The 25,840-nt window shown below is 45.3% G+C and overlaps 2 protein-coding genes across 2 annotated transcripts in view; both read left to right on the forward strand.

The window, feature by feature from the left end:
- The window catches only part of LOC149453265 (uncharacterized), a 29,139-nt gene extending 8,121 nt beyond the window's left edge, over nt 1-21,018 (forward strand). Inside the window, exons 4-9 of the mRNA XM_089688576.1 lie at nt 495-603; nt 720-817; nt 941-1,082; nt 1,915-3,185; nt 4,486-4,489; nt 17,196-21,018. Of these exons, the coding sequence (XP_089544702.1) occupies nt 495-603; nt 720-817; nt 941-1,082; nt 1,915-3,185; nt 4,486-4,489; nt 17,196-17,638 (2,067 nt within the window). The 3' untranslated portion in view covers nt 17,639-21,018. The remainder of the gene's footprint in view (nt 1-494; nt 604-719; nt 818-940; nt 1,083-1,914; nt 3,186-4,485; nt 4,490-17,195) is intronic.
- On the forward strand, nt 12,472-15,124 carry LOC149453266 (gastrula zinc finger protein XlCGF66.1-like). Its single transcript, XM_089688560.1, has 4 exons — nt 12,472-12,517; nt 13,360-13,453; nt 14,153-14,305; nt 14,392-15,124. The coding sequence occupies exons 2-4, from the start codon at nt 13,370-13,372 to the stop codon at nt 14,587-14,589; spliced, it is 435 nt and encodes a 144-aa protein (XP_089544686.1). The 5' UTR covers nt 12,472-12,517; nt 13,360-13,369; the 3' UTR covers nt 14,590-15,124.
- Nucleotides 21,019-25,840: the final 4,822 nt, after the last annotated feature.

Below are 25,840 nucleotides of genomic sequence, written 5' to 3' on the forward strand. Positions count from 1 at the left end.
CCTGATCTTCTGGATTTCACGGGAAGGAGGTAGCAGTGGACAGTACAGTCGCCAGTCAGAGTGCTGCCTTGAAGAAGGGAAGGAAGAGTCGCTGGGGGGGGGGTGCCTTACCATCCCAGGCTATGGGGCTGTGTGTGTTTATTGATGCACACAGTGTAGGGAGACACAACTCTAGTCCCTGCATGCAAGGGTGCTCCATAGGATGCTGCAAGCAGGGGCGGACTGACCATTCGAGCACTCGGGCACTGCCCGAGGGCCCGGGGTCAGTAGGGGGCCCCATGAAATGCCCCTGGTACCTTTTATAGGCATTTTTGGGTGTGCTTTGAGTGTGGGCAAGGACACGGGCCCCATGATCCCTTACTGCCCGGAGGCCCCATGAGTTGCCAGTCCGCCCCTGGCTGCAAGAGAGAGGAGCCACCCTGATACAGGGTTTCTGTACTACTGAATGTTCTTTTGTTTCTTGATTTATTACTGCTATATTACTTGTGTCTCAGGTTCCAATAAGAAGTGAAGATGCTGCTGAGCAATGGGAGGATTCAGAAGATCAAAAGGATCTCTACAAGGACGTCATGATGGAGAATCAGCCGCCCCTCACATCACCGGGTAAGAGGAGACTTTATTGGAAAGGAGAGAGCAGTACAGAGGGTCCACTTAGATCCCCCATCATCTGATAAACACATAGAAACAATGGATTCAGTCAGTGTGTGTGTTTCCGACAGGTGACTCCAGTACCAGAAGTCCACCAGAGAGATGTCCCAGCCCCGTTTATTTCCAGGATTCCACACAAGAAGATTACAGCATGCCCCAACAATACCAGGTAGACACCGTTAAGCATCTAGTAAGGGTTTGGAACATTTCTTGAAAAGTATTTGGGTTTTATGTAATCTTTAAATATTAATGCTAAGTTTTAAATGTTTTGTTTTCCACCATTCTATTTTAGGGGCAAGATCTCATTATTATGAAAATTGAGGATAAGGAGGAAGAAGAAGAGACATATATAAGGCCTGATCAACGGTCTACAGAGGAGGAAGAAGTCATGGTTACCATTAAAGAAGAGGAATTTCCATTAGACATCAACACTGGTAAGTAATGAATACTAAATGTTACAGAGGGCTATCCAACTCCATTCCTCAATAAAACATCATGTTCCCAACAAATGAGGAGATACTGGACACCATATGGAAGGTCCATCTCCATTCCTCAATATAACGTCATGTTCCCAACAAATGAGGAGGAGATACTGGACACCATATGAAAGGTCCATCTCCATTCCTCAATATAACGTCATGTTCCCAACAAATGAGGAGATACTGGACACCATATGAAAGGTCCATCTCCATTCCTCAATATAACATCACGTCCCCAACAAATGAGGAGGAGATACTGGACACCATATGAAAGGTCCATCTCCATTCCTCAATATAACGTCATGTTCCCAACAAATGAGGAGGAGATACTGGACACCATATGAAAGGTCCATCTCCATTCCTCAATATAACATCATGTCCCCAACAAATGAGGAGGAGATACTGGACACTATATGAAAGGTCCATCTTTACTCCTCAATATAACGTCATGTTCCCAACAAATGAGGAGATACTGTACACCATATGAAAGGTCCATCTCCATTCCTCAATATAATGCCATGTTCCCAACAAATGAGGAGGAGATACTGGACACCATATGAAAGGTCCATCTCCATTCCTCAATATAATGCCATGTTCCCAACAAATGAGGAGGAGATACTGGACACCATATGAAAGGTCCACCTCCATTCCTCAATATAACGTCATGTTCCCAACAAATGAGGAGGAGATACTGGACACCATATGAAAGGTCCACCTCCATTCCTCAATATAACGTCATGTTCCTAACAAACGTTGCTGTCATGACTTACATGAATGTTTTCTCCAGCAGGTGGATATAATGTCCAGGATACTTTGGAGAGACAACTTTCATCTTCAGATTGTAATGTAGAAGATAATGGCACAGAAGAATATTCACCGGGAGTAAACCTTTACTGTGCAGATGGGTCGCCAGGTCCTTCTCATCTGGAAGAGTCTTTCGAAAATTCACACATTATTAACAAAATAATCTATCCAAGACTTCAGAGTGTAGATAGATCCTCAAATCTTCAGAGATCATCTTCCGGAAATTTAGATAGCGTTGCTAACATAGAAGACAAAAGATCCCCAGGTTCTGAGACTGAGAGAGGTTTAATTTCAGAAATATCTCTAGGTGAAGAAGAAAGCACAGATAATTGTGAGGGTCCTTTTACGTGTCCAGACTGTGGAGAATGTTTCGCCTGGAATAGGGACTTTATTAAACACCAGAAAACTCACACGGGTGAGCGTATTTTCCCATGCACAGAGTGCGATCAGAGCTTCACTCGGAAAGAACACCTTCTGAGGCACCGGAGACTTCACACAGGTGGGAGTCTTTTCTCATGTTCGGTGTGCGGGAAATGTTTCACTCGGAATGAACACCTTCTTAGACACCAAAGATGTCATACAGGAGAGCGCCCTTTTTCCTGTCCAGAGTGCGGGAAATGTTTCACTCAGAAAGGAAGCCTTGTTATTCACATGACAAGTCACTCAGATGAGCGACCTTTTTCATGTCCAGAGTGCGGAAAATGTTTTACTCGCAAAAGGATACTTATCGTTCACCAGAAGAGTCACACGGGGGAGCGTCCTTATGCCTGTCCGGACTGCGGGAAATGTTTTACGTGGAAAAAAAATTTTCACCGGCACCAGAGAAGTCACACAGGCGAGCGCCCTTTTTCCTGCTCAGAGTGCGGGAAATGTTACACTCAAAAGGGAGACCTTCTTAGACACCAGAGAGGTCATACGGGCGAGCGTCCTTTTTCATGCTCGGAGTGCGGAAAAAGTTTCATGCGGAAAGCAGACCTTCTCACTCACCAGAGGAAGCACACCGGCGAGCGGCCCTTTTCGTGTTCAGAGTGCGGGAAGTGTTTCGTTGAGAGAGGACACCTTCTTACGCACCAGAGGATTCACACTGGCGAGCGCCCTTTTTCATGTTCGGAGTGCGGGAAGTCTTTCACTCAGCAAGGAAACCTGCTGACGCACCAGAAGATTCACATGGGAGAGCGTCCTTATTCGTGTTCAGAGTGCGGGAAATGTTTTACTCTAAAGTCGCATTTAATGGCACATCAGAAAACCCATACCGCCACTTTGTAGACTGTTCCACCCATCGAACGGTTCTATCATTTCAGTATCCCGAGGGACTTACAGATCGGAAAAACTCCATTTGTATAGCCTTCATTACTCTTTAAATGCTTCTTAGGATTTTGCTAGTCTTTTGCAGCAGCTGCCAGGCACTGTGTACTATTATCGGGCTTTCTGTCGACGAATATACCCAAACCCCATTTCTATGTTAGATTTCCCTATAGGTATCCCATTTAATCTCTACTAATTGCATATGTTACTAAACTCTGTGTACAGGATTTTCAAGTTACCTACATGAAGCATCATTGACCGTTCATTTGACCCATAGTTCACATTTTCAAAGGACTTTTGCAGTGAAATGATCTCTGCGTTATCATGTATAACTTTACATACTACAATGTCTTCTGAGGATATGGACGTCATCCCGTCAAGGAAATCAAGCCAAGCATGAAGATATTAAAAGGGATCATGCAGAGTAGGGGGATCTCCAAACTTTCGGGAAAAAAAAAAAGGTCCAGTTTGCTGTCTTTCAGACTTTACGGAGTCCGGACTGTGGCCATTGGAAGTAGAAACTGACCCGGCATTAGTAGGAGTAAAAAATGTCCAATTTTTGTGGCCCACCGTTGGTGTCACTGGCTGGGAAGAATCAACGCTGGTATCACTGCCCATCATTGGGAGGAACTGTGCCTCTTCGTTGGTGTCGGAGGAATTACGCCAGAGGATGAAAGCAAGCAAGCAGCCACCTCCGGCCCCCGGGCCGCAGTTTGGAGACTACCGATGTAGAAAAATTTGTATATATTTTCTTTATGATGTTTAGGTCTAAAACATTTCTGTTAGAAGAACCTGAAAAATATCACATATTACCATTTTTGTATTCTTCTATCCCGATATCTAATGCTGTAACGATTAGTTCTTACGGATGGATTACATTTTGACATTTATCTTTTTATATACAGTTTAAATTTTTTTTTTTTTAATGTAGTAGAGTAGAAAGTTAAATAAAACAAGAAGTGGGCATACAGTAAGTAGCAAAAAGGGAGAAAGTTTTCACAATGTACTTTGACATATTTGATGATGTCCACGGTGATGTATTGTAAAAACGAGCATAAATGACAGTTATCGCACTGCTCTGGGAGTTGTTATTGTGTCACAGTGACCAGATGAAATCTTTTTTTTGTTACATCATATATAAAAAATTAACGGGATTTAACTTGACTAAAGGTTTTGAGAAAGAAGATTTTATAAAAGTATGTAGAGGAAACAAGGATGGAAAGGTATAGAGGAGGATTGGTGTGAAGAGGGTGGTGGCGGCTCGGTTTTTTGACAACAAATAAATACATTTATATAATATGCAGAGTGAAGCGAGCCATCATGATGAGGATTCTTTAGGTGCTTTCAATAAAATCGGGGGAGTAACAAGTATTTGTTAAGAGAATGTGCCCATTTATCATCGTCCTTTCTACTTCTCATTTTCTGCTATCCTTATCATCCATCCACTCTACTTCCTATCTGCTCTGGTTCTGATTGTCCTGCTCTACTTTTCATCTTCCACTTTGCTTCCATCATCTGCTCTACTCCTGATTGTTCTTTCTACTTCTCGCCGTCCTGCTCTACTTCGTATCGTCCGCTCTACTCCTCATCATCCTGCTCTACTTCTTACTGTCCTTTCTACTCCTCATTGTCCTGCTCTACTTCGTATCATCCACTCTACTTCTCGCTGTCTTGCTCTACTTTGTATCATCTGCTCTACTTCTTGTCGTTCTTTCTACTTCTGATATTCTGCTCTATTTCTCATTGTCCTTTCTACTTTTTATCATTCATTCTGTTTCTTTGTCCCACTCTACTCGTTTTTGTCCTTTTAACTTCTACTTCATCCTGCTCAACTTCTCACTGTCCTTTCTACTCCTCATCGTCCTGCTTTACTGCTTAACATCTGCTCCTCTCCTTACTGTCCTTTCTACTTCTCATCGTCCTGCTTTACTGCTTATCATCTGCTCCTCTCCTTACTGTCCTTTCTACTTCTCATCGTCCTGCTTTACTGCTTATCATCTGCTCCTCTCCTTACTGTCCTTTCTACTTTTCATCGTCCTGCTCTACTTCTTAACACCCTCTCTATTCCTTACTGTCCTTTCTACTCCTCATCATCCTGCTCTACTTCTTAACACCCAATAAGGTAAATATATGTGAGCGCACATAAAAAGTATAGCAGCTGTGCACCAGGTAACCATAAAAAACCTCTAAAAGACAATATAAATCAAAAGTGCAGCACTAGAGGAAAATCACAATATGAAAATTAAATGTTTATACATCATTAAATAGACAGTTCATTAGGTGTATATACATCATTAAATAGATAGTTCATCAGGTGACTTGAAGTGACTTCAGGTGCTCTCATGTGACTTTGTCCTCCTATGAGTAAGGTGCTGTGATATAAAGTGCGATAAGAATGCGCACTCACCAGAATGCGCAATTTAATGAGCGGTTTGTTATATTTTTCCTGATGTCATCTGCCAATCTGGATAATATCTGGAGTCCGGTATATTCCCTCCTGTGGTCCTGGATGCAGTTAATGGGACATCAAAGTGGTCCGGAGCTCCCCTCAGGTGATAGCTTTGGTACTGCCCTCTGGAGGTTGTAAAAGCTCCCTCTCCGATGGTTAGGTGGGTAGCTGCAAATTAATACTCCCCAGGGGAGTCTGTAGATAAAATCAATACCTCCTAAACGGTGCACGTGTGATCTTCTCTACTGCTCATCGTCCTTTTCTACGTCTTATGATCTGCTCTACCGCACATCACCCTTCTCTACGTCTTATGATCCGCTCTACTTCTCTTCCTCCCGGTCTACGTCTTGTGATTTGCTGTACGTCTCATCGTCCTGCTCTACATCTTATGATCCGCTTTACTTGTCATCCTCCCGCTCTACGTCTTATGATCCGCTCTACTTCTCATCCTCCCGCTCTACATCCTATGATCTGCTCTACTTCTCATCCTCCCACTCTACGTCTTATGATCCGCTCTACTTCTCATCCTCCCGCTCTACATCCTATGATCTGCTCTACTTCTCATCCTCCCACTCTACGTCTTATGATCCGCTCTACGTCTCATTGTCCTGCTCTACATCTTATGATCCGCTCTACTTCTCATCCTCCCGCTCTGTCTTATGATCTGCTCTACCGCTCATCGTCCTTCTTTACGTCTTATAATCCGCTCTACTTCTCATCCTCCCGCTTTACATCTTATGATCCGCTCTACTCTTTATCCTCCTGCTCTATGTCTTATGATCCGCTCTACGTCTCCTCGTCCTGCTCTACATCTTATGATCTGCTCTACTTCTCATCCTCCCGCTCTACGTCTTATGATCTGCTCTACCGCTCATCGTCCTTCTCTACGTCTTATGATTCGCTCTAATTTTCATCATCCTGTTCTACGTCTTATGATCCACTCCATTCTCATTGTCCTGCTCTACTTTTCACCGTCCTCTTTGCTTCTCACCATCTGCTTTACTTTTCATCATCTACTCTACTTCTAATCATCTGTGTCTCCTCATTGTCCACTCTGGTTTCCGTCGTCCCAGTGCTTCTTACTGTTCTTTCTACTTCTCATTGTCATGCTCTACTTTTAATTAAAAAAATATGTATTCCGGGAATCCCTAGGCACCAAGCCAATGAGAAACGTACAGAAAAAGAACTAGTTGTGGACTCAGCCAGAATAAGGAATTTGTGAATACTCAAGAAAAATAATTCAAGCAAAGAAGAAGGTGATCAGTGGCGCACGAAAACGTCTTTATTACAGACAAAATTAAAAGTATAAAACAAAACACAAAAAATCGTACCACACTCCACAGGTCCCAAGTAGGTATATCCCTGTCAGGGGAAAGCACATTAGTAGAAAGATAAATATATGGATGACTCATATGTAAAACTCCACTTTTGATTGCTCTGCTTCTCATAGTTCTCTGTGCCTCTCATTGCTTGCTCCACTTATCATCCTGCTCTACTTCTCTTCGCTCTGCTCCACTTATGATTGTCTGCTCTGCTTCTCATAGTTTTCTGTGCCTCTCATTGCTCACTCCACCTATCATCCTGCCCTACTTCTCTTCGCTCTGCTCCACTTTTGATAGTCTGCTCTGCTTCTCATAGTTCTCTGTGCCTCTCATTGCTCACTCCACTTATCCTGCTCTACGTCTCTGCTCTGCTCCACTTTTGATTGTCTGCTCTGCTTCTCATAGTTCTCTGTGACTCTCATTGCTCGATTCACTTATCATCCTGCTCTGCTTCTCTTTGCTCTGCTCCACTTTTGACTGTCTGCTTCTCATAGTTCTCTGTGCCTCTCATTGCTCACTCCACTTATCATCCTGCTCTAGTTCTCTTCGGTCTGCTCTACTTTGATTGTCTGCTCTGCTTCTCATAGTTCTCTGTGCCTCTCATTGCTCACTCCACTTTTCATCCTGCTCTACTTCTTTTCGCTCTGCTCCACTTTTGATTGTCTGCTATGCTTCTCATAGTTCTCTGTGCCTCTCATTGCTCACTCCACTTATCATCCTGCTGTGCTTCTCTTTGCTCTGCTCCACTTTTGACTGTCTGCTCTGCTTCTCATAGTTCTCTGTGCCTCTCATTGCTCACTCCACTTATCATCCTGCTCCAGTTATCTTCGCTCTGCTCCACTTTGATTGTCTGCTCTGCTTCTCATAGTTCTCTGTGCCTCTCATTGCTCACTCCACTTATCCTGCTCTGCTCCACTTTTGATTGTCTGCTCTGCTTCTCATAGTTCTCTGTGCCTCTCATTACTCACTCCACATATCATCCTGCTCTACTTCTCTTCACTCTGCTCCACTTTTGATTGTCCGCTTTGCTTCTCATTGTCCGCTTTGCTTCTCCTTGTCTGCTCCTCTTCTCATCATCCACTCTACTTTTCATCTTCCTGCTCTGCTTCGCGCTGTCCCGCTCTATTTATAATCCATTGCCCTCACATTCGAAACTTGGGGCAGATTGATTGAAGGAAGATGTGATACCAACTTAAATAATATGACCAATTTTTCCAAGGCTTCTTTCATCCGTGGTAATTCAAGTCATTATAAAAGTAAGGCTTGGTCTGGTTGGGCATCGGATGAAGCAGCAAAACAAGCCTTTTCTCCTTCCATCTTACTTTGGGTTTTTTTTTCAGTGGCTCTATATAAAACATTTGTTTTAGCCCTAGGAAATAGCATTCAAAAGAAGGTCAAACCATTGCCTATGCAGGGCCATAGGATCCTCGGCCTGAACTGGTTTAGAAATTGTCCTAGTTATTTTTCTGGCCTTTTTTTCAGAAGACCAGTATTTATAACTTACATTTTAACCCAACTCAGCCTTAAATCAGCAGTGAATGGATGATCCAAACCAGGGTGGATTTGATTTAAATCAAACTGATTTAAATCATGATTTAAATCACTAGTCAGTAAGGCTTGATTTAAATCCTAGTTTTCTACATAAAGACTAATTCTTGCTGGTATAACTTTAATATGCAAGTAAATGAAGTTTTTTAGAATAACAACTTTTCATGTTAGTTTTTTTATCCCCAGTTTAATAGGTTAATCATTCATATTTGGACAACTTTTCTGTTGTACTTGGGAAGGAGAAAAATAATCACCTTGATAATAACAATTTAAATAGATTTATTCAACTGAAACAGTAACATTACAACATATGTTATTTGTGTAAACAAACATCCATGTTTGTTAACTAATTTGGCTAAACAAAATATATATATTTTAAGAAACTTAGACTGTCAGCCCCTTCCTCCTCACACTTAGTTTCACTTTCTTCTTGTGCAGATCTATTCCACTCCAAACAATCAGAAAAATATTGTTTCTATTCTATTCACTGAACTTCTTGAAACTTAGCACTGAAGGGGTTGATTCTGTATTCATAGGTTTGTAGAAGTTAGGATTAAGGTCTTTTTCTTAATTCTGTTCATGTTATAACATTTTTGCTGTGAAGAAGAGGCATGTGATCTCCGCTGAGTCAAATTCAGTTTAGAGAACTGCAAAAGTAAACCAAGAATCTGTGATAATATCTTGTAGGCAGAGAAACTGCCCAATAATCTTACAAAAACCTCTGGAAGAGCATGACATTGTGAATGGATTCATGGAATTTATTTACCCAAAAAATTAAACATATACAGCCTTATTCTACATAATTAAAAAACTAATCTTTATTTCATGATGGAATAACCTTTGGATGGTAATATATTTTCCTCAAAAAGCATTTTATTGAAAAAAAATACGATTTAAATCCAAAAAATCTGATTTAAATAAAAAAAATCAGATTTAAATAAAAAAAATCAGATTTGTTTGATTTTTTTTAAAAAAATCATTGATTTTTATCCACCCTGATCCAAACCCTACTCATATCACAAAATGTTCAACTTTCCAGCTCAACGCTCAGGAACACGTCAACAGTGACCACCCAGGCCAACTGGTCTCCAGAGCACTACACAACGTGTATAATACATGAACAGAAGCTGCGTGGAGCCCATCAAGATCACAATTTAGGGAACAGGATGACCATCAAGGGCTCCATAGCTGGCTATAGCTTTACATTTACACAATAGTACATCTTCCATTAATATTATACAGGATTTATATAGCACAACAGTTTGCTCAGCGCTTTACAAAATAAAGGGAGACAATACAGCAACAATACAGTTCAATGCAAGAGGGTTAGGAGGGCCCTGCTCCTTGGAGCTTACAATCTAAGAGGGAGGGACTAGTGGTACAAAAGGTAATATCTGGGGGGGATGGACTGGTAGAAGGAATAGAAGATTTGGTTATAAACTGAAGGCAGCATAGGCTTCCCTGAAGAGAGAGGTTTTCAGAGATCGCCTAAAAGTGGGCAGAGTAGGCGATAGTCTGATAGATTGGGTAGAGAGTTCCAGAGGACGGGGGAGGCTCTGGAGAAGTCCTGGAGATGAGCATGGGAGGAGGAGACAAGGGAGCTAGAGAACGGGAGGTCGTGGGAGGAACAGAGAGGACGGTTTGGGTGATATTTGGAGACAAGATTGGTGATGTAATTTGGGGGAGGCTCTGGAAAAGTCCTGAAGACGAGCATGGGAGGAGGAGACAAGGGAGCTAGAGAGCAGGAGGTCGTGGGAGGAGCGGATAGGACGGTTTGGGTGATATTTGGAGACAAGTTTTATATGTGTATGTTAATGTTTTGAATTTTATTCGTTGGGCAACGGGAAGCCAATGCTATTGCCCAGGGTAGGCTCCCTACAGCTGTTTATATGCGACAATGCACTGAAATTTTACACGTTTTTATTTTACATTTCGGGAAAAAAATGTGGCTATGGACATTCAAATATTAACATACAATGTGTGCACAATTATTAGGCACTTTGTATTTTTGAGGGTTCATTTCATTATTGAACAACTCTCTGTCAATCCAAAATGTTAATAAACCTCAAACCTGAATATTGAAGAAAGTAAAAGTGAGGTTTTGGCTTTCTTATGAGAATATCTATGAGGATTAACCACCCCCCACCCTCTTCCTGACCAGGTAATTTTTTTGCATCACTTATCATCCTGCTCTACTTCTCTTCACTCCACTTTTGATTGTCTGCTCTGCTTCTCACTGCCCGCTTTGCTTCTCCTTGTCTGCTCTTCTCATCGTCCACTCTACTTTTCATCTTCCTGCTCTGCTTCACGCTGTCCCGCTCTATTTATAATCCATTGCACTCACATTCGAAATCCACATGGAAGACAAATATATTTCAAATATATTTAAAAAAAATTCCCAAATATATATATTGACATATATTTGAAATGCTACAATGTTGGCCGTATTCAATATATTTAAAAATATATTTCAATAAATATATACACTGCATGTTGAAATGCGTTTTTATTACAAAATATATGAAAAATATTTTTAAAAATACATTTAAAATATACTGTATGCCTTTAAAAATACAAATCTACATTTTTGGAATTCATTTACAAATATATGTAAAAATATATGTTAAAATAACTTTTTTTTAATAAGTTAAAAAAAACTGAAGAATTCATTTAAAAAAAGGGGGAAGTTCCGCTTTAAAGACTGGTCTCCCGCTCCCCATTAAGGATTGGCACCTTTTGGGAGCGGGGGTACCCGAATTTGACTGGTACCCGCTCCCACTTCCGCTGCGATCGCATAGGTGATCAGAAGCGGAAGTTGTCCTCCCCCCTCCCTCCTCATAGTCTTCTGGGACACATGACAGGTCCCAGAAGACAACGGGACCATTCGGGAAGCGCAGCGCTACTTGCCCATGCGCAGTGGGCACCTGGCTGTGAAGCTGCAAGCTGTCACAGCCGGGTGCCCACATCTGGGCACTTTGCCGGGTGTGGGCACCCGCGGTTCCAGGCGCCAGCGCCTGGAACACAGGGCGCCCAGTGAAACGGGCTGCAGGGAGGAGACCCCGGGATCGTGGGACAGGTAAGTGGCTGTTTTTAAAAGTACAGTTTTTGCAGCTGCTGACTTTTATTTTTTTACAGTGTGAGTGGAACTCCAACTTGAAGAAACAAATGAAAGTGTTTAAATCAAGAAAATATGATATACTTTCCTTTGTATTCACTTTAACCTCTTGGCGCCGGCTGAAAGCAAATGTGCGGCCTCCAGGGATCTGGTCCTAGACGCCAAGCAGCCACACATTTGCGTTCTATTAAAAAAAAAAAAAAAAACATATGGGCTCCCAGCACACACGTTTGGTACTCACGGAAAGGTCCCAATCTCCTCTTTCGATCAGGACTTTTCCCGAATCACGGCGGTCACATGACCCTAAAACCCCGCCCCGCCTTCTGGAACCCTTAAAGGGCCAGGAGGCACTGGCGCCAAGGGGTTAAGGATTGAAAATAGTCAATGTTGATTCAGAGGGTGAAGTTCTACTTTAAGCGCTAGGGTTGCCACCTCGTCCCTTTAAAACTGAACACATATTGATGACAGGGGTTCTGTGGCTTATTGAGGTGGTCACTAAACTGACCTGGTGCCTCCTCTGCAATAAATTGGCCTCAGAACCCGTGTGATTAATTTGTGTTCAGGTTTTAAAGGGATGAAGTGGCCAACCTATTAAGCGCTCACTTCGCCCTGTGCATACATGCACCCTGGCACAATGGACAACTTGTCATAGAACCCACAAGAGCTGCAGTTCCTTCATCCTCCAGAAGATGGTGATCCCCTGTACAGACAGGACCCAGAAGGGACACAGAAAATGGACAAAAGGTACAGACAGGAAGTGATTTAATATACAGACAGGTAGTTCCGGGTCAGAGGTGAGTCGGGAGGAAGTAAAGAGGAGACATTGCTGGAACTGGCAGCAAAGGAGGTAATAAGATCTGATTTTACATTTACACCCAATAACTCCCCCCTGTCATGTCCATTCTCTTTCTCCATTGTCATGTCCATCCTATTCCTCCAGTCATGTTGGTCCTCTTCCTTTATAGTAATGTCTGTCCTCTTCCTCCAGTCATGCCCATCCTCTTCCTCTATAGTCATGTCGGTCCTCTTCCAACATTGTCCTGTTCGTCCTCTTTCTCCATCGTCACTGTCTTTTATCGCCAACAGATGATACACATATAGTATAACAATAAATGGATCGATCTCTGTACCAGAGGAACTTGCACTCTAATGTCCCCTCCCCCACAGTCTCATCAGTTTCTGTACCGGAGGAGCTTACACTCTAATGTCCCCTCCCCCACAGTCCCATCAGTCTCTGTACCGGAGGAGCTTGCACTCTAATGTCCCCTCCCCCACAGTCACATCAGTCTCTGTAACGGAGGAGCTTACGCTCTAATGTCCCCTCCCCCACAGTCACATCAGTCTCTGTACCAGAGGAGCTTACACTCTAATGTCCCCTCCCCCACAGTCACATCAGTCTCTCTACCAGAGAAGCTTACACTCTAATCTCCCCAGACAGTTCATCTATCAACCACACAGATAATATATATGAAGCATGTTCTGCTCAATAGAGGTCAATTTATAAAGCAGTGAATAGGACTTCCACCAAACATTCTCGGTGGCCCCTGTGTTTTAAATGCCAATGATTGCTTCTCCTCCGGAAAATGTTTTTTCTTAAGAGTTCACTGGAGAATGTTTGGTGAAAGTCCCGTTAGAGAGATTAACACCCCAACTCCTGAAAATTACTAGTTTAATACCTTTTATGCACAGAGAAGAAGCAATGAGGATGGAGAAGGGCCGAAATCACATGTCGGAGAGGATTCTAGACCTCACCCTGGAGATCATCTACCTGCTGACCGGAGAGGTGAGGAGGATTCTGGGAGGTCACATGACATCACTCTCATCTCTATTAATAAAACACAGGCCTGACCGGAGAGGTGAGGAGGATTCTGGGAGGTCACATGACATCACTCTCATCTCTATTAATAAAACACAGGCCTGACCGGAGAGGTGAGGAGGATTCTGGGAGGTCACATGACATCACTCTCATCTCTATTAATAAAACACAGACCTGACCGGAGAGGTGAGGAGGATTCTGGGAGGTCACATGACGTCACTCCTATCTCTATTAATAAAACACAGACCTGACCGGAGAGGTGAGTAGGATTCTGGGAGGTCACATGACGTCACTCCTATCTCTAGTAATAAAACACAGACCTAACCGGAGAGGTGAGGAGGCTTCTGGGAGGTCACATGATATCACTCCGATCTCTATTAATAAAACACAGACCTGACCGGAGAGGTGAGGAGGATTCTGGGAGGTCACATGACATCACTCTCATCTCTATTAATAAAACACAGACCTGACCGGAGAGGTGAGGAGCATTCTGGGAGGTCACATGACATCACTCCTATCTCTATTAATAAAACACAGACCTGACCGGAGAGGTGAGGAGGATTCTGGGAGGTCACATGACATCACTCTGATCTCTATTAATAAAACACAGACCTCACCGGAGAGGTGAGGAGGATTTGAATAATATTTTAAAACTTTTTTTAATAGGACTATGAAATAGTGAAGAAGACATCTATGATGGTCTTGGCACCCAGTAGCCGTCCCCACATACCCACCCTACCTGACTCCCTAGTGCCTGAAAGGTATGACAAGAAGATTCTAGAAGTCACCAAGAAGATGATGGAGCTGCTGACCGGAGAGGTGAGCGGTGCTGGGAATTCTGGGACATTCTCCAGTAACAGACAAGGGATGTGTCTGGATGGTGACTGTATCATTGTGTGTGTCAGGTTCCTATAAGGTGTCAGGATGTCACTGTCTATTTCTCCATGGAGGAGTGGGAGTATTTAGAAGGACACAAGGACCTCTACAAGGACGTCATGATGGACAATCAGCCGCCCCTCACATCACCGGGTAAGAGGTACTTTATTGTAAAGGAGAGAGCAGTACGGAGGCTCCACCTTTCCCATCATCTGATAAACACATAGAAACAATGGATTCAGTCAGTGTGTGTGTTTCCTACAGATGGATCCAGTCATGGGAACCCACCAGAGAGATGTCCCTGTCCTCTGTATTCCCAGGATTCCACACAGGAAGGTCACACCATCCCTCACCATCAGTTAGATAGATCCAGTCATGGGAACCCACCAGAGAGATGTCCCCATCCTCTATATTCCAGGGATTCTACACAGGAAGGTCACACCATCCCTCACCTTCATCAGGTAGATGGATCCAGTCATGGGAACCCACCAGAGAGATGTCCCCGTCCTCTGTATTCCCAGGATTCTACACAGGAAGATCAAACCATCCCTCACCATCATCAGGTAGATGGATCCAGTCATGGGAACCCACCAGAGAGATGTTCCCGTCCTCTGTATTCCCGGGATTCCACACAGGAAGATCAAACCATCCCCCACCATCATCAGGTAGATGGATCCAGTCATGGGAACCCACCAGAGAGATGTCCCCGTCCTCTGTATTCCTGGGATTCCACACAGGAAGATCAAACCATCCCCCACCATCATCAGGTAGGTGTGACTGAGCAACTAGAGCCTTAAAAAGAATTCTAATCTATAAGAAGACATTCTTCTGTGCAGTCTCTTGTTAGCTTTTACCATTTTTGGTGTTTTAGGCTACGGAACTGAAAGACCTCAAAATTGAGATTAAAGAGGAAGAAGACGAGATGTTGATGAGTGGAGCTCAGCAATCTAAGGAGGAGAGTGGTCCTCTGTATTCCCAGGATTCCACACAGGAAGATCACACCATCCCTCACCATCATCAGGTAGATGGGACTGACGGTCCAGAACCCAAAATAAATGAAAACTGTAAGAGATTTAAGGCTGTAAATCAGTGCTTTTCTGTCATCTGTTGGCTTAGGATGAAGATCCGACTGATAGGAATGCTGAAAGTATAGGCGGAGTAGAGGAGATGTATGTGAGGGGTGATCGGCAGTCTACGGAGGAGGTTGAGATGACTGACAGAATTAATATGGAGGAATGTTCTGTAGAAATCAGCACAGGTAACAATAAATGCAAAAATGGTTAATGTTTTAACCACTGTTTTAATCATTTTTTGCTATTCATCACTGAGCTACTTTTAACTGGCAATTTCGCGGTCATGCAAGGTTGTACCCAAACAAAACGGGGTTAATCTAATTTTTTTAAGTTGTGCAAAGATTTCTAAAATTGCTTGAAATTATTGTCTGAATTTCTAATGTCAAACCTTGATCTGTCGATTGATTCATGAATTGGTAAGCCAGCTAAAGATGCCAAACACATTTGTAGTTAGTAATCCTTCTTAACTTCGGGACACAACATCGGAAATGGTGTCCTTCATAGACACTGATTCGATCCAGTAGTGTGGCTCCTGCTGTAGGAATAAATAGCTCTCAGTGGAGGTGTTGAAGTAATAAAACAATTATGTTGTTAATGAGAATTAAGTATTACAGTCCATCTTCATTCCTCAATATAACATCAGGTTTCCAAAAAATGAGAAGGAGATACTGTACAACATATGAAAGGTCCATCTCCATTCCTTAATATAACGTCATGTTCCCAACAAATGAGGAGGAGATACTGTACACCATATGAAAGGTCCATCTCCATTCCTCAATATAACGTCATGTTCCCAACAAATGAGGAGGAGATACTGGACACCATATGAAAGGTCCATCTCCATTCCTCAATACGAAGTCACGTTCCCGACAAATGAGGAGATACTGGACACCATATGGAAGGTCCATCTCCATTCCTCAATATGACATCACTTTCCCAACAAATGAGGAGATCCTGGACACCATATGAAAGGTCCATCTCCATTCCTCAATATAACATCACTTTTCCAACAAAGGAGGAGGAGATCCTGGACACCATATGAAAGGTCCATCTCCATTCCTCAATATAACGTCACGTTCCCAACAAAGGAGGAGGAGATACTGGACACCATATGAAAGGTCCATCTCCGTTCCTCAATATAACGTCACGTTCCCAACAAAGGAGGAGGAGATACTGGACACCATATGAAAGGTCCATCTCCGTTCCTCAATATAACGTCACGTTCCCAACAAAGGAGGAGGAGATACTGGACACCATATGAAAGGTCCATCTCCGTTCCTCAATATAACGTCACGTTCCCAACAAAGGAGGAGGAGATACTGGACACCATATGAAAGGTCCATCTCCATTCCTCAATATAACATCATGTTCCCAACAAATGAGGAGGAGATACTGGACACCATATGAAAGGTCCATCTCCATTCCTCAATATAACGTTACGTTCCCAACAAATGAGAAGGAGATATTGTACTGCCTGTGCTATGTGAAACTTGACTACTGTGATAGCATACGTGACACCTGAGTGGAAAGAATTTAAAAAAAAACTCTTTATTTATATCCAACAGGTGGGACGAAGGTCCATAACACATCTGAAGAGTGTCCTATATTACCTCAAAATTATAATACTGAACATAAGGGCAGAACACAATCCTCTAAAATGCCTACTCCCCAGAGACCATCTTTTGTTAATCTAGGTTTTGAATTTGAAAATTGTTTTTCATCAAAATTATCTGTTGACGAAGATCAAAGGACTCTCACAGATTTTCCATTTCAATGTTCAGAGTGCGGAAAATGTTTCACTCAGAAAGGTGATCTTCTTGCACACCACAGAATTCACACAGACGTGCGGCGATTTTCATGTACGGAGTGCGGAAAAAGTTTCGTACGGATGGGCCACCTTCTAGCCCACCAGAGAATTCACACTGGCGAGCGTCCTTATTCATGTTCGGAGTGCGGGAAATGTTTCATACAGAAACCACACCTTCTCACACACCTGAGAAGTCACACAGGCGAGCGTCCCTATTCATGTGGAGAGTGCAGGAAAAGTTTCACTCGTAAAAGGATACTTACTGCTCACCAGAAAAGTCACACACACCATTATTCTTATTCCTGTGCAGAGTGCGGGAAACGTTTTGCTCAAAAAGTACATCTTATCACACACTACAGGAGTCACACGGGTGAGTTACCATTCCCCTGTACATAGTGCGGGGCAAGCCTCCTTTTTGTTTAGTGTGTGGGAAATGTTTCTTGCAGAAAGGTCACCTGTGCACACACAAGGAAAAGCACTCAGAAGAGAGCGTGTTCTTCTCATGTTCAGAGTGCGGGAAATCTTTTAGGCTGCATTCACACCTGCGTGGAGCAATTTTCTGGCATTTTTATTTGAGAGTTTTGAGTGTTTTTTAGAAGTGCATTGTACCAATTGGGGTGTTTTTGTGTATCCAGTAGAAAGCATCAGGGGAAGGAGAGGTGGAGGAGATAAGGGGCAGAGAAAACGCACAACAAAACTCCCATAAAATGCTAATGATCCGCGTTTTCAGGTGTTTCCATCGAAGTCCATGGGGCCCAATCTGTCTCCAGTCTGCCGAAACAGAGGCTCATGTAATTTTTTGAGTGACAGGCGTTTTGCTACAGGCGAGAGTGCTCTCAGACAGGGGCCATTGAAATGAATGGGATTAACCATGTTGAGCATTTAGAGCTTCCAAGCAGAAAATCGCGAAGGTGTGAATGGGGCCTCCTGTGGAAGGGACACCATCTTGCACACCACAGAAGTTACTCAGGGAAATATCCTTCTTCAGAGTGCGAAAAATTTTAGGATTTTAGGAATGAGTGGTTGCATGTAAGGGTTTAATAAACTTCCGAGATCATCCATGTGTTGCACATCAACTGAAGCTGGTTGAAGCCCATCAACTGCGACCTGGAAAACTTGTGTGGAGCAGCTCCATCCCATGTGTGGTTGTTTCCCTGGATCCACTGACAGTCGAGGTAACAGTGTGTCCAAATATCACCCCAGAAGGCCAATTCATACCTTTTAGAAAGGATCTAAGCCTTGTAAACCAAAATGAAGGGTGGCCTCAGCCTGCGTGTCTACGTCAAAACCACATCCCCGATGAGTTTCGCCCTGCCAACCAGGGCTTAGTCATGAGGTCCTATTACTATGCTCCAGTGGGCTGGCCAAAACGCGTCGGTGGGTGGTTTTTGGTGGAGAGACATAGGCTGAGGCCACCTTCCTACATCTATGTCAACCACACCCCGATGCATTTCTCCCTGCCAACCGGGCTAAGTCATAAGGTCCTATTTCTATGCCCAAGTGGGCTGGCCGAAAAGGCGTCATGGGTTGTTTTGGTGGAGAGACGCAGGCTGAGGCCACCTTCCACTCTTTACATGGCGGATCAGGAGAGCGGCGATCCTTTCTAAAGGCATGAATTGGCCTTCTGGAGTGGTACTTGGCCGTCACCCCGTCTTGTTAGTGGATCTGAGGAAACAACCACCCATGGGCTTGAGTGGTGCCGCGGCAGGGGGCGATCCTTTCTAAAGCCATGAATTGGCCTTCTGGAATGGTATTTGGCCATTATCCCATCTTGTCAGTGGATCTGGGGAAACAACCACCCATGGGCTTGAGTGGTGCCATGGCAGTTGGCAATCCTTTCTAAAGGCATGAATTGGCCTTCTGGAATGGTATTTGGCCGTCACCCCGTCTTGTCAGTGGATCTGGGGAAACAGCAACCCATGGGCTTGAGTGGTGCCGCAGCAGGGGGCAATCCTTTCAAAAGACTTGAAGCCCATCAAGTGAGGTTTGCACGGCATACAAAGAGGAGTTAATGACAGCCAAGTTGACTACAGTTCTAGATTGACCCAAAAAAGCACAAAACCCTCACATGCTGTAATACTACTGCTTGGGGCACGGGTGTCAAACTAGTGGCCCTCCAGCTGTTGCCAAACTACAAGTCCCAAGATTGACGGGTACAAGCATGGATTCCAAGGGCAGAAGCATGATCGTAGTTTCGCAACAGCTGGAGGGCCTCCAGTATAACACCCCTGGCTTAGGCATCTACAACTATCAAATATGTTTTATGTTTCAAACAGTATTGTGTTGCAGTTGAGGACCCTTCTAAAAGAAATATGTTGTGTATGTAGCCTAGGACAGGAATTTTAGGCTCCCCTTAGGATATTTATTTGAGGAACAGAGAAATACAAGAAAGGCGGCTGTTAGGCAGACCTTACCAATAGCAGGGAAGTTGGCTAGTCCAACGTTACAACAAGGCAAGCGGAATATGTCTTGGTACTTGGTCAATGAGGATATTAAGCAACTCTACGTCTAGCAAAACATCTGGAGAACACAACATGTCTCCAAACCTTGACCAAATATTAAAGCCCATCTCCGGGCAAAAAAAAAAAAAAAAAAAGTTTTCCCATTCAATGGGGCTCGTTTTTGTTTAGGGGAGAGGATATATATCTAATTAATCTTCCGATCCTCCCCTGTGGCTACAACTAACTTGCCCCCCTTGGTCTTCTGTGGTGGACTGTTCCTGACATCATCAAGGACAGAGCAGGCTCCATAGACCAAGAACCTTTACCGCTGGATTGGGGGATATTCCGGTGGCGTGGAGGATCGGGGGGGAGCCAAATTCCGATGGCGTGGAAGATCGGGTGGGGAGCCATATTCCGGTGGAGTGGAAGATTGGGTGGGGAGCCATATTCCGGTGGCGTGGAGGATCGGGTGGGGAGCCATATTCCGGTGGCGTGCAGGATCGGTTGGGGAGCCATATTCCGGTGGCGTGGAGGATCGGGTGGGGAGCCATATTCCGGTGGCCTGGAGGATCGGGTGGGGAGCCATATTCCGGTGGCGTGGAAGATCGGGTGGGGAGCCATATTCCGGTGGCGTGGAGGATCGGGTGGGAGCCATATTCCGGTGGCGTGGAGGATCAGGTGGGGAGCCATATTCCGGTGGCGTGGAGGATCGGTTGGGGAGCCATATTCTGGTGGCGTGGAGGATCGGGTGGGGAGCCATATTCCGGTGGCGTGAAGGATCGGGTGGGGAGCCATATTCCGGTGGCGTGGAAGATCGGGTGGGGAGCCATATTCCGGTGGCGTGGAGTATCGGGTGGGGAGCCATATTCCGGTGGCGTGGAGGATCGGGTGGGGAGCCATATTCCGGTGGCGTGGAAGATCCGGTGGGGAGCCATATTCCGGTGACATGGAGGATCGGGGGGAGCCATATTCCAGTGGTGTGGAGGATCGGGTGGGGAGCCATATTCTGGTGGCATGGAGCCATATTCTGGTGGCGTGGAGGATCGGGTGGGGAGCCATATTCCGGTGGCGTGGAGGATCGGGTGGGGAGCCATATTCCGGTGGCGTGGAGGATCGGGTGGGGAGCCATATTCCGGTGGCGTGGAGGATCGGGGGGAGCCATATTCAGGTGGCGTGGATGATCGGGGGGAGCCATATTCAGGTGGCGTGGATGATCAGGGGGAGCCATATTCAGGTGGCGTGGAGGATCAGGGGGGAGCCATATTCAGGTGGCGTGGAAGATCGGGTGGGGAGCCATATTCCGGTGGCGTGGATGATCAGGGGGGAGCCATATTCCGGTGGCGTGGAGGATGGGGGGGGGAGCCATATTCCGGTGGCGTGGATGATCAGAGGGGAGCCATATTCCGGTGGCGTGGAGGATGGGGGGGGGAGCCATATTCCGGTGGCGTGGAGGATGGGGGGGGGGAGCCATATTCCGGTGGCGTGGATGATCAGAGGGGAGCCATATTCCGGTGGCGTGGAGGATCGGGGGGGAGCCATATTCAGGTGGCGTGGAGGATCGGGTGGGTATAGGCGTTCTCACCCCCCAGACAAAATGAGCAGTTGATCTGTGCAGCCTGACTGCATGGAAAACCTTCTTTTTTTTGCCCAGAGTTGGGCTTTAAATACTATCGGACAGGTTCTGGGGTGTGTACTTTGTAGGACTACGCCACCTCGGCCTTCCTTACCTCTTCCCTCCTCCTTTCCTTTATCCACTCTATCCCCATCCTTTCCAACTCCCTTCTTTCTTTTGTTCTACTTGTTTTCTCTTTTCCCTCTTTCTGCTCCTTGATCCTCCTTCCGCTCTCTCTCTTTTCCATTACTCCATCTTTTTCTACTGTATCTAATAGGCCAAGAAGCCCATCACCCCCCCAGGTTCCCCACCCTGTGTAAACAGGCATTTAGTAAACATCCGTGTCCATTCATTATTGGTCCAGTATGAGGTGGTATCAAAAAGTTTTGAGTCTAGTAACATGCCAATAGATAGCAGCACAAGGCTGCACGCATGGTCATAGGGAGCACCGACCTTCGTAAGTCAGTGTTCAAAAAAAACCATAGTCCTGTGTACATCGGGAGCTGTACAACTGGTGCCGTTCTGACCACGTGCATTGCCACGTTTGCTATTTCATCACGAACAGCAAGTTAGAACAAAAAGCAAATGTGATAACTGGGCAAAATGTTGGATCTCCGCCATGTTGTCAAAATGGCGACCTTTGAGCCGCATCTACATCTTCGAAAAGAGGGCATTTTTGGTGGTTGAACTCGTTGAACGTCTTCTTGCTCTCTCGTTGTCTTCCAGTGATCTTCTTCCGCTCTTGAAGCATGGGTCCCACTCAGAACACCTTGAACGACTCCTTGCAGCATAACCGTAAACTTGCCGAATCACATCAAACGTCTCGGTGGCAGAAACAGAGAATTTCACGTTAGCTCTTTGTTCTAACTTGCTTTCTGTGATGAAATAGCAGGCTGGTCAGAATAGCACCGTTTGCACAGTTCTCGATGTACACAGGACGATTGTCTTTTGGCACCCTGACGTGGCAATGCACGTGGTCAGAATGGCACCAGTTTCACAGATCCCGATGTACACAGGACGATTGTCTTTTGGCACCCTGACGTGGCAATGCATGTGGTCAGAATGGCACCAGTTGCACAGCTCCCTGTGACTGTGCGTGCAGTTTTTTGCTCTGCCATCTGTTGGCGTGTTACACAACTAGGCTCGATACTTTTTGACATCGCATTGTATGATAGTTTCATACGTGTTCTGTATATCCTGATATCACTGCCTGCCATGTGCACCACGGAAGGAAATGTAACCTGTACACGGCAGTGCCTTGTTTAATTCTCGTGAAACTCAATAAAGTTTTATTGTAACAAAGAAATACAATAAAGATCTTTTTTTTTTTTTCCTTTCCTCATCTGTCTACATAGCCACTGAGGGAATCCCAACAGCCCAGCTGCCCAACCTGTGGACCGAGGGCCACATGCGGCCCTTTCATACATGATGTGTGGCCCTTAGACCTCAGCAGTCTGTAGCGGAATATTGATTGGGGTGATAGCACTGATCTCTAATAAAGTTTAAGTAACATGATCCGGGTTTCATATTGTCTTCTGCAGCAGATTTCCAGCTACAAATGTAGCATTAAATAAACATGAATAAATAGAAAAGTGCACTAAATATAATTTATAAAACAAATGAATACCAACATATGAATCCCAAAAAAAGGGGACTTAAATAAAGGTGCAAAAAATCCCTTAAAGTGCAATTGAGTGAATTGCTAAAAATGGGTCATAATACCCTAAATGCTGTGAAACAACAAACCCAAATCCCAAAATTGGGATAATACACACAAATAGTGTAAACTAGGTGAATCCCTACAAATGGGAAAAAATAAATACAATGACCAGTGTTAAACACACAAATAAGTGTATACACTATACACGTAGTGAAAAAGCACAACAACAATCTTATGTGTAGTCAACTAACTTCAGAATAAGCAGTGAACCAAATAGTGAAACACTATTCATAAAAAAGCAGCAAAAAGTCCTTTATGAGTCCAATTATTAGTGCTGTGGGAATCCTCCACACTAAACAGACAGTGCTCCACTCTTAGCAAGGAACTGGTGTCGTGTGGTGTGCTCTCCAAGGAATCCCAAAAATTGCTGAAATGCCTGCTCACCTCAAATACGTGACCCAACGGGTCATCATGCTTTTTGGATCACACCCGGATCCTATAGTATAGATCTCCTTATAGCTCGATCTCCTTATACCCACGGTTCCAGTATGCCAAGCATATATTCCCCTTCCTGGGTGAATTTAGGCAGGTGACTTTAAATACCTCCAGCCCACTCACAGAAACTCTGCTCAGCTCTCAGTGCAAACATGCCCATAAAAGAAGAAAGATACTTCCATAGTGCAATACTGTTTTAATAAAGATTATCAGACCAAAAAAACACCAGTAGATACACTCACATTTCCACAGAATCAGTAAGACATTTCCAGCTCACATTATGGGTGTATCCACCTGTATCCTGGGTGCACCAAGATGGCGTAATCGACGCGTTACGTCACGTGTCTGTCAAGGTCCTACCTTTCCTCAGGGCTTGTGCTGCTCCATGTGCTGGCATCCCCACATATAAGTCTGCTGGTTGTAGCTGTCCATTGCATTCGTGTCCTGTCTGTTGCACAGCAGCAAGCTCCTGTTTAGTTTCTCATTGCTCTACTGGATACCGACTCGGCTTTGGCAAGACTCCTTCCTGGCTTCTGACCTCGGCTCTGGCGACCATTCTTCCTGGCTTCTGACCCCGGCTCTGGCGACCATCCTTCCTGGCTTCTGACCCCGGCTCTGGCGATCATTCTTCCTGGCTTCTGACCCCGGCTCTGGCGACCATCCTTCCTGGCTTCTGACCCCGGCTCTGGCGACCATCCTTCCTGGCTTCTGACCCCGGCTCTGGCGATCATCCTTCCTGGCTTCTGACCCTGGCTCTGGCGACCATCCTTCCTGGCTACTGTTCTACCAAGTCATCCGCTGTTGCTGTTGGACTTGCATAGACTCTGTCTTGTTTTTGTATAATAAACCTACCTTTAATTGCACCTCCTTGTGTGTCTGGCTCCTCGCTCCCTGACACTAGACGAATGCCATGAATCCTGACGGTGCAGGTACGCCCTCGCTCCCTATGTTGGTTGCCAGACTTGATTAGCAGGATCTCTTGGATCAGTTCGCTCAGGGGTTGCAAACGCTGCTTGCACGCACAGCGCACCTTACTCCTGGTGCAATTAGGCCGGTTGTCACTCCTGTGGTTGCTCCCGCTGTTGCTCCGGTTGTTGCGCCTATCTCTGCATCTGCTGCCACACCTGCGGTGCCCAGAGGTATGACTGGTTCAGACCCCCTTCCACTTTGGGGGTGAGCCAAGTCAGTGTCGGGGTTTCCTTAACCAAGTGGGCATATATTTTGAATTGATACCCCACGCTTTTCCTACGGAGAGGTCAAAGGTGGGCTTCCTAATCTTGCTGCTCTCGGACAAGGCCTTGGCCTGGGCAAATCCCTTATGGGAGAACGATAACCCTGTGATTCACGAGTTTGCCGGTTTTGTTGCCTCCTTCTGTACGTTATTTTATGTGCCTGCTTGCTCTGCCTCTGCTGCTAAGCTGCTCATGTCCATGCATCAGGGTTCACGAACCATTGCCGAGTACGCCATAGAATTTCGTACCCTGGCGGCAGAGGTGGGTTGGAACAATGAGGCTCTGGTGGCTGCTTTCTCTCATGGTCTCTCAGATGCGTTGAAGGACGAGATTGCAGCCAAAGAACTGCCTGTGGAGCTCGAAGTACTTATTTCCTTCCTAATCCTGATTGACACCAGGCTCAGGGAGAGGCCTTCACTTAAGGAGCATCTGCGAAGGCCTCCTAACCGATTGCCACCTATGTTTTCTGTCCCACCTGTTCCTCCCTCTCCTCCCACGGCTCCTGGGGATGGCTTGTCTGGCGGTAAGCTCATGCAGCTGGGGTTTGCTCGCCTTTCTGAGAGGGAGCGGGCCTCTTGGCGTAGGGAGGGTCACTGCCTGTACTGTGGTCTCGGTGGGCATTTTCGGCAATTCTGTCCGGTCCTTCCGGGAAACGCTCGCACCTGAGATCCTGTCGGGGGCAGATCTTGGGTGGAGTTTCCTCGTCCCCGGTTTCCCGCAAAGATAAACCGCTAATCACCGTTGTCCTCTCTTGGGCGGAGGGCTCGGTGACGGCCCAGGCGTTGGTAAACTCTGTTGTTTATGGACAGTTCATTTGCTGCCCAGTACTCCCCAGGCCCCTGCAACCGCTGCAGGTTACCCACGAGACCCTGCCGGTTGAAGTAGCTATTGGGGCTGTTCACAGGGAGTTGGCCTGTTTCCAGGTAATTTCTTCGCCGCACTACTCTTTGGTTTTGGGATATCTCTGGCTTCAGAAGCACAATCCGACCTTTTGATTGGCGGTTGGCCGAGATTCTCTCGTGGTCTCCTCAGTGTGGGGCCAGTTGCATCCGTGGACCTGTTAAGGTGTTGTGTGCCTCCTCAGACTCTGTGTTGCCTACAGACTATGGGGAGTACCTGGATGTGTTTGACAAGGTGCGCGCCAGTGCTCTGCCTCCT

Source organism: Staurois parvus, unplaced genomic scaffold (assembly GCF_062004578.1).
Source record: "Staurois parvus isolate SC_StPar_1 unplaced genomic scaffold, SC_StPar_1.0 ptg000449l, whole genome shotgun sequence".
Lineage (NCBI taxonomy): Eukaryota > Metazoa > Chordata > Amphibia > Anura > Ranidae > Staurois > Staurois parvus.

Excerpts from the sequence above, each read along its gene's own strand:
- LOC149453266 (XM_089688560.1), top strand. The coding sequence starts at position 13,370 with ATGAGGATGGAGAAGGGCCGAAATCACATGTCGGAGAGGATTCTAGAC. Across the intron at positions 13,454-14,152 it reads TCTACCTGCTGACCGGAGAG|GACTATGAAATAGTGAAGAA; the intron begins GTGAGGAGGATT and ends TTTTTTTAATAG. Across the intron at positions 14,306-14,391 it reads TGGAGCTGCTGACCGGAGAG|GTTCCTATAAGGTGTCAGGA; the intron begins GTGAGCGGTGCT and ends TGTGTGTGTCAG.